General features: G+C 40.0%; 1 protein-coding gene across 8 annotated transcripts in view; it reads left to right on the top strand.

Annotated features, from left to right (window-relative positions):
• cadps2 (Ca++-dependent secretion activator 2) overlaps nucleotides 1-17,330 on the top strand; it is a 144,132-nt gene that overhangs the window by 33,793 nt on the left and 93,009 nt on the right. For all 8 annotated transcript variants that reach the window (XR_006371388.1, XM_044125649.1, XM_044125648.1 and 5 more), the window contains 3 exons: nucleotides 730-796; nucleotides 2,844-2,952; nucleotides 5,797-5,994. Coding sequence is in view for 7 of the 8 variants with exons in the window: in XM_044125649.1 (XP_043981584.1) it covers nucleotides 730-796; nucleotides 2,844-2,952; nucleotides 5,797-5,994 (374 nt within the window). In the remaining variant the exon portion in view is untranslated. The remainder of the gene's footprint in view (nucleotides 1-729; nucleotides 797-2,843; nucleotides 2,953-5,796; nucleotides 5,995-17,330) is intronic.

Raw genomic sequence — 17,330 nt, 5'->3', positions numbered from 1 at the left:
TTTCAGGAAAAACAAGTTTAAATCAATCAAACCCTATCCATCATGGGAGAAGACATGGGGGTGGTTGAGGAATATAAATACCTGAGTGTTTGCCTAAAGAACAGACTGGAGACATAACAGTGATGCTGTACATGAGAAGTGACATAGCTGACTGTACTTCCTCAGGAAACTAAGATCCTTTAATTAGGTTCTTAGCTTCCTGATCTTAGCTTCCTCTGCAGCATCTGAGCAACAGATCTTCTACAATTCTGTTGTTGAGAGTTTAGTCTCTTCTACCATCATCTAATGCAGCATCAGAGCCAGGGACCTACAACGGCTGATATGGTTTGGATCTGATTCTGTTCTAAGGATGGTCTATGGAATTTCCCCAGAACAGAATGCAAAGAAGGATTCTTCAGAAAATCAACAAAGCTATCTATAACCCTAACCATGCTCTTTATGAGAATGTCTGTGGTAAAACAGAGTGTCTTTACTCAGTCTTCTTAATTTAATTTCCCTTTGGCATCAATGAAATGTTTTTGAATTTTTAGTTTTTTAAATAAAGCCTCAGTTTTACATTCTATGGCAAGAAGAACTCAGCCTTTTCATCTTCCAGTATTGGCATAAAAGTGATTTTTATTGTCTCATTTGATTGAAATCACTTTAATTAAATTAAACAGGATTCTTTAGAGTTATTGAAATATGGTAGCTACTGTGTGGTTTCTGATCTTTTTTCTGTTTGTGCATCAGGTACCTGTATGCTGTAGGACAAAGAGTCTGGAAACGCTGGAAAAAAAGATATTTTATTCTTGTTCAGGTAAGAAGCTCCTGTGAGTATGTGAGAAAGTTTGAATGAATTTAGTAGGTGTAGAACCTCAGATCAGAGATCCTGAGTTCCAGAGGATGGAGCACATACAAAACCAAATTTACATGTAGAACTAAAGGCAAGGGTTTATATTTCACCTGGTAGTTTTTTTCTAATTAGAGTGTAACTTTTAGTCAGGTCTTGCTGTAGTGCCCTTTTGGCAGACATTCTCCACCAGTAAAATCTGTTTGAAGTCTTCTTTTGTCCTTTATTTACTAAAAAGTGATCAGTTGAAAGAAAATCAAACAAAAGAAATGAAAAAGAAATCTTCTTTTAGCAGTCTCAAATTTCTTATCTAATCTAAATTCAAGATTAAATTATTTAATTTCTACTTTTCGTAAGCTTCCATTTACTATCTGAGCACTTACTCAGGATCTTTGTAGGTGAAGAGAAGATGGGTGAAAAATCATTTCATGTTTTTCTGAAATATGGCTGCTTGGTTTACTTTAATTGAAACTCTTTTAAAGGCTGAACAGATCAAGGCTTTGGACTGAGGATCTACATTCACCGATGCATCAAGATTTCCATTATTTGAGTGTTTCATAGTGGAATGGCCATTTTTTAGTGGTTCATAGTGAGAAGAAAGAATTCATGGGAACATAGATTTTTACAATATATTCTAGCCTGGTAAAAACCAGCACCTTATTTTACACTTTGTTTCATCCAGAGGGTCTGGGCCCTCAGCTGTTGACAAACGATTGCTTTCTGGAGGTGTGGACTGTGTTGAGGATTTAAATTTTACTCTGTCACTAACATTTGTCTGTGGCATATATTATGCTCCAGTTTGTTGCTATGAAGTTTAGTTGCTGCACTGCACTGTAAACAACCATCCTCTAAAGCAGTGGTCCCCAACCTTTTTAGTACAGCGGACCGGTCAACCCTTCGTAAATTTTGAACATTCTGCTGCATGTTGGCACGCAAGACGTAACCGACAGCATCCGGTTTAGGATTTTCAAAATAAAAGCTCATCAAGGCTCAATACATAGAACGGACATATTTAATTATTTCTTGCGCGGCCCGGTACCAATTGGTCCACAGACCGGTACCGGTCCGCGGCCCGGTGGTTGGGGACCACTGCTCTAAAGTGAAGACAGAAGAGCTGAGCTAAATAAGGCAGCTGTTGATGTTAATTCAATATTTGGAAGCGTGGCCAACTCGGACTGAACAGCTTTCTTTGCTGCCATTGACAAAACTACAGACTACAACTCTAAAAAGGCACAGAAAATCAACATGTTCATTCACAACTTTTCCTACTGTTCACTGATTGGTCCACTTGAAAATCTACCTAAGAAAATCTATGTGAAGGGGAAAAATCCCAGACTGAGCTGTGAAGGGACATTTGAACTGAGTGAAATAGCACAGGCAACAACCGGGCTAAGTATATACAAATAAATCTTAAAAATTAGAAGGAGAAAAAAACTGTAATGTATATTTATGATTTATTGCTGGTTGTAAAAACAATTCATGCACTGATCTTTTTAACCTGTTGTCATGTTACTCTACATGTAGGTCATAATTGTAAAGTACAAGAAAAGTAATATATGTTCAAAAAGTGTGGCTTGTATTTATAATATACTGAAATGAAGCACTTCCTAGAAACTTTAGTTGCATTAGCAGTCTTTCCCCCAGCCCTGTGCAACAGCTCAAATCTACTGAAAATTCATTTTTGTCTGTTTTTGTTTTTTTTGATAGCTCAAACCCAGTCACTTTGTTTACAATTAGGGGACCTCTAAAATAAGAAATGTTATTAAAGTTGTGTGAAATGTGAAGTTTAGAGATTTGATGTGACAAAACGGGAAAAATATGGTATGAGAACTTTTGGAAGTCACTCTGTCTGAATTATTAAAAAATATTATGTTTAATATCATTGTGCCAGTGCTGGTAGAACTTTTGCTTTCTACTGCTTTAGTACCAAAGAATTTGTCAAAAAGGAGAGAAAGATGAGATGTATTGATTATGCTCAGTTTGGAAGTGCCAACTATGTCTCTGGTTCCTTTAGGTGAGTCAGTACACATTTGCAATGTGCAGCTACAGAGAAAGGAAAGCTGAGCCTCAGGAACTGATGCAGCTGGAAGGCTACACTGTGGACTACTGCCAACCTCAGACAGGTAGACTATGTGGAAAATGCTGATCCGTCTACATATATTTAGAGAAATATGAATTATGGGAACCATTTGTTTTTCCAGACTTCTGTAATTTCTAAAGGATTAAAGTTTAAGTTTTAATAAAGTCAACATTTTCAGAGATTTTACTTTTACTTTTTCTAAATATTGCTACAAACAAGGATGTTGCTATGGTTATTGCTTCACGAGGTGGCAGACTTACGGGTGTTTACACTAATTTACATATGTCTTTATGGGTGGCAACAGGGCGGTCCAGCAACTGTGCTTTATTTCCCACAAATTGAGATGTATAAAGGAAAGATGCGCAGCCACGGCCTTTATACATCCAGATTTTTTTGAGTGCCATACTTTTCTAAATTTGTCCATATCCCAAGTTTTAGTGTGAAAACTGCGCACTCTTTTATGCATGAGGCCCATGGAGTGTTCTCTTGATTCTTTCATTGCCCATTTGAGAAAATCTGTTTGAAGTCTTCTGACTGTCTGTCCAGAGCAAAAGGTTGCTTCTGTGCATTTAGGTGTGGACTACCTCACCATGGTCACAGACCAACTGACCGACCAGGATTTTCTGGCCTTTAAAGCAGCTGAGTCCAGTTTGCATTTAGAGGAGGTCTCCTTTCATGAGTGTGGCTCAAAGTTTGTGTGGCTGGGATTCTGTAAAGATGTACGGACATGGGCGGGTTCCTGTTTGGCTTGCCACCTTCCAGAGGTGTAACCTATCTTATGACAATGGTGGACAGAACTATTTGGTGGCTGGAGGCAGTTCTGCTGTCATCAACAACCACTTCGGTTTATGTGGCTCGGGCATTTATCTCCTCCTGGGTGTCACGGTTGGATGTGCCATTGGACTTGACCCCCGACAGAGGTCCCCAGTTCACTTCAGAGTTGTGGACTGCAGTAGCAGAGAGCTTTGGGGTTGAACTTCACTGTACTGCTGCCTACCATCCGCAGGCCAATGGTCTTTGTGAAAAAGCTGCATTGCAGGCCTCGTTGGTGGATAACAGCTGGATAGATCGCCTGCCATGGGTTTTGTTGGGCTTGTGTTCGGCTCCAAAAGACAACCTGCGGTTTTCTCCAGCTGAATTGGTCCTGGGCTAGCCTTTGAGGGAACAAGGGGAATTTCTTCCAGGTGATCCTGTGGGATCAGTTGATTCCCAGGGACTAGAACAGTTCTAAATGCTGAATCTAGATATTTTGCCCCATTGGCAGCCCATCACTGCTATCCACAGGTATTTGTGTGAAAGGACCTAATGTCTGCTGAGTATGTATTTATCCACCATGACTCACACTGCTCACCACTTCAGCCTCTATTCCATGTTTTGGAGAGGGGACCTAAGGATTTTTTGGTAGAGTTGTGGGGTAATCAGGAGAGTATTTTGGTGGACCGTTTGAAGCCAGCTCATGTGTTACCGGGGGACCCAGTTGAGTTGGCTCAGCCACCTCGCCGTGGTCATCCCCCAATTTCTTTAACCACTCTTCCAGGTCCTCCCCTTACAGCTTGTTTGTCCCCCTCAGGTGGACAGTTTGGTAGCAGTAGATCTGGAGAGCCTCTTTCAGTTTCAACCCCTGTTCCTGTGAAATGAAGCCATGGTGGCCAACTTATTAAACTCCCTAGTTGTTACCGTTAGGTATTTCATTTGTTTTGTCTGTTGTTGCTGTTTAGTTTTTCCATTGTGTGTGTTTTGTTTTATGTACTTGTGATGTTGTTTCACATGTTATGTGTTTTTGTATTTGTGACATTTTGTGTGGCTGATACAATGTATATATTTCACATCCAATTGTATACTCTTATTGTGAAGGGGAGAAATTGTTGCCACCAGAATATCCTGGTGCCAATAATGGGAGCAGCGAGACTCCTCAAAAATGAGACCTGAAGGGCCACCTTTTAAACAATGGGTGCAGTCATCTGCTTTTCCATTGCTCTGGCAGGTTCTGCAGCCCCTCCTTCTCTGGGTACCCTCAATGTCCTATATCCTCGAGGGGATAGGGTTTACCTTGGGCCCTGTGGTAAATTCAGTCTAGAACCAGCCTCCAAACCTAACTCCTTATAAATATTTTGGTAATACTCTGTAAAATACCAGAATCTTCACATAACATTTATGCTTTTGGTTGTCTGAGGATACATTTTGAATATTAAATAAGGTGTTATGATCAGTTACTCAGTACATGAGTAGTTTAACAAATACTTTTTACACTTGCTTAATTAAACGTGTATAAGGTCTGCTACTGTGACTAGAGTACAATTTCGGGGTACTCTAACTGACCTCTATGCATGAACGATTGGATCACTTTTTAAAATAAAAAAACATTGCAATAAAATAATGTCTATCACTCCAGCAGATGTCCCACCCCATGAGAGTTAGGCAACATGCTGTGGTGAGCATCCCTTATTTTGATTTCTGAAAGGTTTCAGCCACTGCTGTAAATTTTGCTTTTTCCATAGCTTCCTTCATTTTATGATCTTGTGACAATACTGTTGGATCCCATTGCTAAGCAACCTTAAAATCAATACATAAACAGCTCCATCCATTATACCATCATCCAGTTTATTTCAGCAAACATGCAATCAAATAAAGTCTTAATTACCTACATTAAAATTTAATGCAAGTTGTAATACAGTGTAACTCAGTTTATGATGCCATCACATCACATCGTACTGACGTCTCTTTGGAGGAATAAACCTCTTGAGGTTTAAAAGACAATCTATGGTAGTAAGAAAAAAATCTATAGTAATAAGAGAAAAATTATCTGGCATGTGTTTTGCTTGTACAACTAGCTCATCAAGCTTACTCAATTTTGCCTAATTTCTTCACTGTTTTTTGCAATTTTTAGGTCTGCAAGGTGGCCATGTGTTTTTTAATGCTGTAAAGGAGGGCGACCTAGTGACGTTTGCCTGTGACGACGAACAGGACAGAGCACTCTGGGTTCAGGCTATGTACAGAGCCACTGGTCAGTCATATAAACCAATCCAACCAACACACAACAAAGCTGCCAACTGCAAAGGAGGACACATCAAACCATCATCTATCAGTAGGTGTCACTTGGTTTTAACTACTGTTTTAACAGATCATAAAAAGGTTGTCATGTTAATAACGTTCAAACTTTGTACTCAGAGTAAATGCTAATGTTGTTATCTCCATTGTTTCCCACTATGAACCTTATAGACCTGATGTAGGACTTGTTGGAGAATGTTCTTGTCTGTCATCTTTTCCTAATTGTTGGCATATAAGGCAAAAAAAAAAAAATACTAAAAAAAATATCTCGGGTAATGTCTTGTGTTCCACTATTCGTGCTATAACACTTTGTTTGATGTTTGGTCTTCTGCGTGGGGGCGGAGCCGGCGTCATGTCAATTGCAAAGTCAATGGGTACAGCTCACTGTAATCTCAGCGGCACAGAAAAGATCCTGATTACTACTTTGGGATTGTGGCAGACACAAGTGGGTATATATATTTCACACCAGAATGTAGGCTCTTATTGTGAAGGAGAGAGAGGAGAAGAAAAAACCAAGGGCTGTTCCCCATTCTTTTTCTGGGTTTGGATGTTGGAAAACATTGAGAATAAAGTGAGACTCAAAATACTTTTTTGTCTCTTTCTGCTGACTTCCATATTGGTGAACCCGAACATCTGAACATGTTTTTGAGCAAGAACTCACCAGATGCTGGTTCTGCTTCTCCACCTGCTGTGATTTCAGACCCAGTTCCTTGAAAGGCAGCTGTTACTCCAACTGCTATGGTATCATCATCTTCTTCTGCCGCTTCATCAGCTATTTTTGCGGCTGTTATCAAGCTTCCAGAGTTCTGGCAGCACAGTCTTGAACCATAGTTCCATCATGTGGAGGCCCAGTTCCATCTTGTTGGGATAACCACAGATAAGACCAAGTACGTCTATGTAATTTCTGCATTGGATTCTGTTTCCACCCACCGTCTGATGGGTCTACTGTGGAGCCCACCAGCACTAAAAATGCAATGTGCTCAAGGAGGACCTGCTACGGCTTTACCAACTGTTAGACGCAGAGCAAGCTGATCACTTGTGGCCCTGAATGGCTTGGAGCATCATAAGACCTCTGAGCTGATGAAGAACATGCTGAACAAGGACATTTCCATTCTGTTTACGCACCACTTGTTTGCACCACACTGGCCAGCTCCAGACAAAGGATTATCGCTCCCTGGAATCCAGCCACTATAGTGTGCATGCACGTTTACCAAGTGTGCCTCAAGAAGGGTTGGAGACTGTTCACACTGTGTCTGTGGTGGAAGGACAATGTTCTCTGCTTCTGTCATCACTGTTTCAGAGTAAAGGCAAAGCGCTGCATTTCTCTATCTTCATTCACGCAGCAGAGCACATGGTGCACCTCTGTCAGAAGTTTCTTTGCTCAGCTAGCATGGCCTGATTGTGTACCCAATGCTAGTTCAGACTGCCTGCTTTTGAGTTCCTGGGACACAGAGTGTCTTCTCAAAAGGCGGTTCTCCTACCTGCCAAGGTTGAAGCCGTTTCCACTTTTCCGTGCCGTCCCTCAGTGAAACTCCTGCAGTGAAACATAATATTTTCATCCTATGGGCAGCTCATTTTATGCGGCCCATGTGCAAAGCACTTGGAGGCAAAAAAGTGGATAAATGGATAAAATGGACCCCAGAGAGGGTGCAGGCATTCAATGATGCAAAAATGACCTTGGCTAAGCTATGCTTTTGGCCCTTCTCCTGACGATGGAGGCCGGATGGTGGACAGAACTACTAGGTGGCCAGAGGTGTTTCTGCCCTCATCAACCATTTTGGTTGATGTGGTATTTATCTCCTCCTGAGTGTCCCGATTTGGTGTGCCATTGGATTTGACCTCCGACAGGGGTACCCAGTTCACCTACCACCCGCAGTACAATGGTCATTGTGAGAAGTTCCACCACACAATCAAGGCTACATTATGGGTGTCATTGGTGGATAATAGCTGCATGGGATAGCTGCCTTGGGATTTATTGGGTCTGCGTTTGGCTCCTAAATAAGACCTGCTGTTTACATCAGCTGAGTTGGTCCTGGGCCAGTCTTTGAGGGTAACAAGGAATGCCTGCGGAGTTTCTGTTTGTGTGTTTTGGAGAGGGGACCTAAGGATTTTTTAGTGGAGTTGAGGAGTAATCAAGAGAGTATTTCGGTGGACCTTTTAAAGCCAGCTCATGTGTTACTAGTGGACCCAGTAGAGTTGGCTCAACCACCTCATCTTGGCCGTCCCCCAGTTTCTGTGCCCACTCTTCTGGGTTTTCCCTCTACAATAGGGTTGTCCTTCTCAGGTGGACAGTTCTGTAGTAGTTAGTCCAGAGAGTCTTTCACTTTCAACTTGTTGCTGTGTCGAGCAGCCGTGGTGGCTGCCTTATTAAACACCTTATTTTTACCATTAGATATTTCATTTGTTTTGTTTGTTGTTGTTGCTATGTTTGTCTTTTTATGTGTTTTACACCTGTCATGTGGTTTCACATGTTGTATGTTTTTGTTTTTGTGACAATCTGTGTGTTTAGGAGGGCCTGCGTGGCGTATTTTGCACCAGAATATAGGTTCTCATTTTGAGGGGAGGAGGGAGAACGGTTGTTCTCTAGTCAAAACATTTGTCAAAAAGAGAAGAAATTAAGCAATCACTTTCGCTTCACCTCCTCCTCTGGAAGTCTCAAACACACCACCTGAACCTGGGAATCTCCCTTCTCCTCCTCCTCCCTTGGATGACATGGTTAAGACTATGCAGTCATAAGTGTGTATGTGGGTGTGTTTCGCATTGTGTGGGACACATTGGGCTTCGTGTGGATCAAATCTGCTTTTTCTGTGTTCATCTCGCTCCTGTATCATATTTGCGGGGGTTAGGTTTGTGCTGTTTATGCATGTTGGTGCTGCATTCATGTGGATTAGCTGCAATAACTCTTTGAAGAATTTGAATTGAGTTAAAACAATATTGAATTTCTTCTTGGGATCAATAAAGTATTTTTGAATTGAATTGAATTTACAACAGGGAGCAGCTCATTAATGTTGGAAAAGCTGAAATGATACTACAACTGAAGCCAGAAATTCTAGAAGAGTTGAAAAAGAGGTGTTGTGGATGCAGAGCAGAGGCAAGAGGAGAGCGGAGGAAGTTTAAACAATCCCTTCCATCCTTCATAATAAGATGGATGGAAGATCATAATCTTCTTCTTGTTAGCTAACAAGCAGACGGTTGTTAGCTAACAATCTTGTCTAACAAAAGAAGATTGTTAGACAAGATGACAAGATGCATGTCATCTTGTTAGCTAACAAGGTGACAACTTCAAACCCTGACAAGGAATCAGAAAAAGTATAGGGAATGCAGTGTTATGTATTTTGCTGAGACATGGCTGCAGGATTATATCCCCGACTCCAACATCTCCCTGCCAGGCTTCCTAAAAGGAAGGGAGGTGGATTAGCAGTGCTTGTCAACAACAGATGGTGTTATCCGGGAAATGTTACTGTAAATGTTGTCTCTGTAGTCCACACATTGAGCTATTGGCAGTAAGTCTCTATCCATATTATTTACCAAGAGAGTTCACCAGTGTTCTTTTGGCAGCTGTTTACATTCCATACTCCATTGTTGTTGATAACATATGTGATTTAATGAGTTCTGTTGTTGCTAGGATATAGACAGAATACCCCAATGTATTTGAGGCAATATCTGGTGATTTCAATCATGCCTCTTCTCTACTGTCAATGTTTCACCAGTTTGTCCGCTGCTGCTCTTGAGAAAACAAGACATTGGATCTGTTTTATCCTAATATCGAGGAGGCATATGCCTCCAAACCAAAACCTCCTCTGGGGAAATCATAATCTTGTTTATCTCTGCTGTTAATATGAACATCTTGTGAAGAGACTACCTGCTAGGAAGATGACTTCAGGAAGTGGTCACAGAGAGCAGAAGAAGCCTACAAGTTTGTTTTAAAGCAACTGATTAGATTGCTCTTTATCATGACTCAGTGTGACTGAGAGTAGAGCACCATCCCCTCCAGTGAGATGCTTCCCAAATAACAATGCATGAAATGTATAGATCACTGTGAAATAAAGGAAATGTTAAATTAGAAAAAAAAGAGGTTTTAAGGAGTGAGACAGGGAGTTATTGAAGAGTATACAGAAGCAGCTTAAAGTAAAGATTAAAGACAGCAAGGAGACGTAGAGGAAGAAGTTGAAGAATAAACTTCAGAGGAATGATATCAGAGATGTGTGGTCAGGGATGAACAAGATCACAGGCTTCAAGCAAAAGGAGGATCAGACAGATGAAAGTCTCGAAGGAGCAAAAGAACTGAATACATTTTCAACAGGTTCAATTCAGGAACAAGCTCATCATCATCCTCTCCTGTCTCCAGCCACACAGACATTCCACCCTCCTCTTGCTCACAGCTTTTCTGTCATACCTTAAATGTTCCATCTTTCACCTCAGTCATGGACTCTTCTGCTTCCACAAGTTTATCTTCAACCAAATCAGGAGATGGTGCTGCTCCCTTTGCCTCTCCCTCCCACTTTTCTGTGTGCAGAAGTCAGGTGGCGAGACTGAACTGGAACAAGGCTACAGGTCCAGATTGTGTCAGCCCAGAGTCCCAAATTCTGCAACATCTCTTCAACCTTAACCAATGAAATGTTTCCACTATTGTGGAAGACATCTTGTCTGATTCCGGTACTGAAGAAAACTTGCCCATCAGTTATTAAGGACTATGGACCTGTTGCTCTGACAACCTACGTCATGAAGGTCTTGTAAAACTTCCTGCAGGCCGACTTGATTAAGCAGACAAGCACATATTAGGACCTGCTGCAATTTGCTCATCATAGTTGATGATGCCATCATACACCTGCTTCAACAAACCCACTGTCATCTGGACAAAGCAGGCAGCACTGTGAGGAACATGTACTTTTATTTCTCCAGTGCATTTAACACAATTCAGCCTGATCTTCTCCTTAAGAAACTCCAGAATACACAGGTGGAGGCCTCAATAGTCACCTGGATCTATGACTACCTCACAAACAGACCACAGTTTGTGCTGAAGGACTGTGTATTTAATCGGATGTTCAGCAATACCTTGATATATCAATATATAAATACCTCTGTGTTCATCTAGACAACCGACTGGACTGGAGACGCAACAGTGAAGCATCTTTAAGACGAGACAGGACAGAGCATCAGCATCAGAATCAGGGACTTAACAAGGTTCAACAACCTGATAAAGAAGTCTGGTTCTGTTGTGGTTCTGTTCTGAGGACAACAGTGGAACTTCTGAAGATAACTATGCAAAGAAGGATTCTTCATAAGGTTAAGAAAATTATGGACAACACTAACCACTAACCATCATGAGAGTGTCTTCAGTCAGAGGCTTGTTCAATTCCACTGCAATACAGACTGCTTCAAGAGATATTTCCTGCCAACAGGCATCACTATCTACAATAACTCTTTGAGGACTTTGAATTAATCCATTGGGATCAATAAAATATTTTTGACTTTTGATTTGTTTTTGATATGAAGGCTTAATAGAAGGGCACTTTTGCTGACAGAAATGACTAATAACTTTTCTGTAGCAAAACAGCAAAGTCACTCTTATATCGTATACATTTTCTAAATGCGGACCAAACTACTTTCCTCTAATTGGTTTTGTCTTAATTTAAGCAATGGTTTAGATAATATTGTCAAACTATGATTGTTTTGTACTCTTTCATTGAAATCACTGTCTCCAAAAAATGTTGCAGAAGTAATGAAAATGGTATTGAGCTACATTTATTGTGAAACTTTTGTACAGACAATTATAGAAGCTACTTAACTCAAACTTTTAAATATGATCTCATTTGTTTAAAAAATTTTAACATAAATTTTATAGTTCTTTAAAGTTTTTTGGAGTCCAGAATAACACCGTGATAATTGAATTCACCAACATGTGTGAGTTTCTTTCGTCTCGAAATGAAATTAGAATTACAATTTCTAGTTATTTGAAGAACACTAGACTCCACCTTTTTGTAGTATTCAATAAGAGGAAAGTCAGGTAGTTGATTCAATGCCGATGTGACAATGCAAAAAATTATTTGATGATTTTAGCATGTATAAACATCACTGTCCTCTTCATAAATTCAAATATTAAGATTTTAGCATATGTGGGATAAAATCAATAACAAAAGCAAGGGTTGCAAAAAAGCTAATCTGTCATTTTGACAGATTACAATTCTCACATTAGACTATATTTTGTGCAGACATTTTCAACTTTATGAGTGCATTGCTGATTAAACTAAATCAATCAATAAACATGGATACTGAACTAAACGCATTTTGCTGACCCAGAGCTGATAAGAGTCATGGACTGGATGCTTTGGAGCGTTTAATTCCGTTGTTCTGTCAGTGGTTTTTATCTCTTTTTAGCAGAGGAAAAAGTTACATGTGTTCCTCTGCTTGATTAATGTGTGATCTGGATTCTCTGTTCAACTTGAGCATTAATTAAACTGCATAAAAATGTAATGCAACAGAAAATCCCAGATTAATATACCGGTAATTTAAAAATTGATGGATAAAAATACAATATGACAATATTTTTGACTCAGTCAATCAAAATGACGGACAATAAAAAAAATTGTAGCATGACTTTTCCCTTGCTAAGTATCTTGGCTCTTCAATCCATGAAAAGCAACATTTTATTTTTTCAAACTTTTCTTCCCTCCCTCTGAATCTCAAAACTCCAGACAATTTGGTTTCATACTCCTAACTTTATTTTTTTCTGAGGGCATGTCAAATCTTATCATAATGCCCTGTTTTTTTTCCAGGTTTCTGACAGTTTTTGACCAGTTTGTCATTTTTTACTATTGAATGACTCCCTTTTCAGATAACATCTTATTTTCTCTTCCTATTATTACGTTCCTTTTTTATAATCTTTCAGCTGTGCATATAAATTATACTTAATCTGTGGCCAGAAACTGTGGCGCTTCCCATCGATATTTCCAATATCTCCAATTAATTTCCTTTTTTGTTTGTCTTTTCTTTATTAGCCTTCATTTCCTACTTTTTTATTTGACCCTCACTTTTCACCCATCCACATTATTTGCAAATTATTTTCTTTATTCTGTGTTTGCAGTAGACTTTGTTTGAATCCTAGCCTCCTGCCAAGCTAGGCCTGGCTGCATAGGAGTTTCACACTGAGAGTTGATTATTGCTGTATGTCTGTAATTTGCTGTAATAGCTTTCCTTTCTCACCACCGCTCATTAGTGTTTAATAGAAGAGATTGAAGTGTCAGTGGAGAGAAGTGCTGACATGCTGTTTGGAGCAGGAAATAGGTGGTGTCCCTTAAATAGCTCCTAACTGGGTGCTAGTTGCTGTTCTTTATATCAGTGCTTATTGGGTTTGACAGAAAGTCATTCACTGGAATAATTGTTGTTTCTGTGAAATCCTCCTCTTCTCTGTAAAACCTATAAGTGTGTGCTCACCAGCATGAAATATAATGGCTAAAAACTATGACTACTTGTGTACACACACAGATTTTTAAGGGAACAGCCTGTTTTCAGATTTAGGTTAGATTTGGTTGGTGCCTCATTACTAGTCTACATCATTCATCGTTCTGCTGTTTAAGGTTGAATTCATATTACACACACATTAAAATAATGCCAAAGTCGAACTGAGCATTATTTTAATGCATGTCTGTAATGCAAGAATTTTATCTCTGACTGACCGGCTATCCTCTATCCCTGTTACGCGCATTTGTTTGTACCTGTTAACTTAATAATTAAGTAAATAATGACACTTTTAGTGCAAAGTTGGTTTAAAAATTGCATTAAAAGTTTATTAGAAGTGCCAACTTTGTATTATTTTGTAAATAATGACACTTTAATGCAAAGTTGGCACTTTTAATAGACTTTCAATGCATCCTTTAGAGCAACTTTTATCATTATTTACCAAATGACACTTCATGACAACTGTCATAAACTTTCATAAAGACTCCTTCATCTTCATGACAGGTGTTATGTCATGTTTATGGCAGTGTCATGTCAGTCTTATGCACACCCCATCAAATAAAGTGTTACCATAATTTTTAACTGTTCTTGACCATAATTTGTGCCTTGGACAACTGACTCGGTCATCCCCTTTTTCAGCTGCAATGTTAGATACAACCAAACAGGTTTTTTGATCAGCTTTGCTAAGTAGAGTCGAATCATGAGCATTTCTGATAGACAAGTTACAAATGCCAATTTGGATTTTTGATTGTGACACTATCAAAAATCCCAGCAACTATGTTTTTGAACAGGAAAAATAATGAAATGGTTGCGCACTGAAACAACCTGCAAAGGCCAGTCAAGTTTTCATCAGAGCCTTCAACAATGCTTGAGTGATCACATTTCTCTGAGGCCGGAGCTTTGATCTGTATTCAATGTTACTAGATTCAGAACGACTGGCTCCCCATGTGTTTTCAGGTGTAGTCCTCTTGTCATTGGTGTGATGTTTTTTTTATTTTAGAAGAAGCAGGTGGCCTTGAGGCAGAACATAAAAGCTGTCCATCCCTCTCAACCTCTCCAACTCTTGGCAGCTGAGGATGCATTCATGTGGCCTTTTGAAACTTTTCTGTCGGTTCACTTTGTCTGTTTGTGCACTCATGAAGAGAATCCATGCTTAGCCAGAATGACGCTGATAGACTTGTCTGCCCGCATCTTCATCTTGGCCCTGACATCACCAGAGCTGTTTAGGTCTGACAGGCAGATCATGTCAGATCTTTCAGCATTTTGCACCTGCTTCTGAAATGCTCCCTGTCCTTTCTTTCCTCCTGCTCTGCATCAATAACCTGCCATCAGTGACTGCTGCTGTGGTTCAGAGGAGGATGTCACATAGATGTGACTGTTGCTGTGACGATGCCAATGAAGCCCAGACTGCATGGATATGGAAACATTGAGCAGAGAAACCCACCATCCCACCTCCCCCTCACACGTACATGGACACACATACAGAACGTAAACAAAATCACAAGATGAAAAAAATAATTAATTGCATTTTGTTACATTTTAAAACTAAAAATGTATCAGGATTGCTTTTAAATTCTATTGTAGATTTAACAGAATCTAAAATAGGAGAAATATGATCTTTTTGAATTTTCTGCAGCGTTTTGAATCAGCTGGAAGCTTTTAACTGCATTTTTAAACTTCCTGATAGTAAAGTATTACATTAGTGTTGAAGTAACATATGCATGGACTAGGCTTTCAGTATCACTCCTGAAAAACATAGAAGTCTCTGCATGTTTTCTTCGGGGTGTAGTTTTACAAATACATTAATTGTGTGCGTGGGTGTGTGGGTGTGTGTGTGTGCAGGGCGGCAGGCCACAAACAGCATGAACCAAATTCATCAACTCTGTCAGGTTCAATGATGTCTTCTCATACTCGAGCCATTACTGCTTCAGAATATTTTTGCCCCAACTACTTCCATGTATACACCCACACACACACACACACACACACCCACATACACCTCCCCCACTTAGTGTTAGATATGACACAGATCATCAACACTCTTCTGCTGTTTGTCCATCGATCAATACTTCCCCTCCTTTTCCCTCTTCTTATTATCAGCACTAATCTATATCTCTTTGTCTCGTTTTCTTTAGAGTCGCCTCCTTTAGCCTGGCCTTTTCTCTAAATTACATTAAGGATAATCCCATGGATCTGATGGTAACAAATATAAAATGACCTACATCGGAATTAGATGAAGTGAAACTAGGCCACTTGAATTGAAGGCCAAGTGTAGACAGAAAGTGAGAGTCTGGAGAAAAGACTAGAAAAAAAGCAAATGACCCTTGATTGGAAGTTGATTGTAAAGATTTCACTTTTGCTGCCTTTTTTTTTTAACCATTGGACAAAAGCCACACAGAAATGCGTCTGGGTGGATGAGTGCATGGGGAAATCAGGAGGGGAGAGCTTGTGGGCATCGCTACATCCAAACAAAAACAAAATGGCAGTGTTAATAAAAAGCAATCACTAATGCTTTTTCCCAGCACCAGGCCGCAGGCGTCGCAAGCGTGGGCACGGCGCTGGCATTCTTCAGTGACTCATGGTCTTTTGTGGAGCCATGTGTCATACTCATAAACTTCCCATGTCCAAATGTACTCCCACAATAACGACAGAATGGGAAGTGTTAGGCTTTTCATTTGCTGGGACCATTAACAAGAGGGCCTGAAGGACTGGAAATGAACCCAGGTTTGCTCAGGCGGGGATACTACGTGCCTCGCCTGCTGTTTTTTTTTTTTTTTTTTTTTTAAACCTCCCTTTTTTGATGCTAATGCTAGCGTCAAACCCTTGTTATCATCTGCAGATCCTTTGGATGCCCTATTCAGCCATTCATTCAAGTGTGCTCGAAGTATTATCGCTTAAGTCCAAAACCAACTTGTGAATATAAAGTGAAAACCAGACTGGGCAATGGCAGCATGTTCAGATAACTCTGGAGGAGCTGCAGAAATCCACAACTCTTGTGAGAATCTGTTGACACAATACATCAGCCTGGACTTCTTAGAAAAGTAGGAACAATTAAAGCTGGTAGCAGTGTTGGAGGCCCTTGTAGCTCAGCGCTGCTCTGGCCTTATGGCAACTGTGGGATCTTCAGAAACACCGCTGTCAACTCTCTTCCACTATTCTTGCAAAAGTCCACTAGGCAATGCACACTGATGTGTTCAGCAATGATCCTTGATGATGCACAAAAAATCTGGACAATCAGTTGATGTCTTGAGATATAGCTGATGGAATAACCTAAGGGCCGCAGTGAAATCAAATGATAATTTAATGCTATTGTGCTCTTTAGAGGTTAACAAAGGTCAATCATATTAAGTTCGGTGCAAAAGAAATGATTCATGTATGATTTAGAGACAACCTAATGCAAACGGCAAGGGATTAGAATTTGCTATTCAGCCTTGCCCACATGCTCCTGCCAGCAGCTAGTGTTAAAGGAAGGATTTAACATATGTTGTATTTCATTAAACACAGGTTGAATGGTCAGTTTTGAGGCTTGGCCACACCCACAGGCTTTGATGTATGAAAAAGATTTTAATAACTTTTTACCTTCAGTGCCTCATGGCTGTGCTGACTGATTTTGAAGCCTGGATTTCAAAAGCTGAAGGGGGAGTTTCTGCAGATACGTGTTTAACAAATGGTTGACTTCCTGTTGGGTTTTGACCATAGCTGCAAGAGACTTTTTTTCCTCCTGTCAAGATGTACATGTGTACCGAATTGTCATTCAAAGCAAGGCTTGGGGCTGATTTATTACGTGTTATAGGGAGTACAAATAGTGTCTCCAAGCACTATTGTGAAACATTATATACATCCTCAGTGAGACAATCCAGAAAGAGTGATATTTTTTCTCTCTAAACTCAACCTACTAAGGCTATCTCATGAGCA

This window comes from Gambusia affinis, linkage group LG08 (assembly GCF_019740435.1).
Source record: "Gambusia affinis linkage group LG08, SWU_Gaff_1.0, whole genome shotgun sequence".
Taxonomy (NCBI): Eukaryota; Metazoa; Chordata; class Actinopteri; order Cyprinodontiformes; family Poeciliidae; genus Gambusia; species Gambusia affinis.
This window is presented reverse-complemented; position numbering and strand designations above follow the sequence as displayed.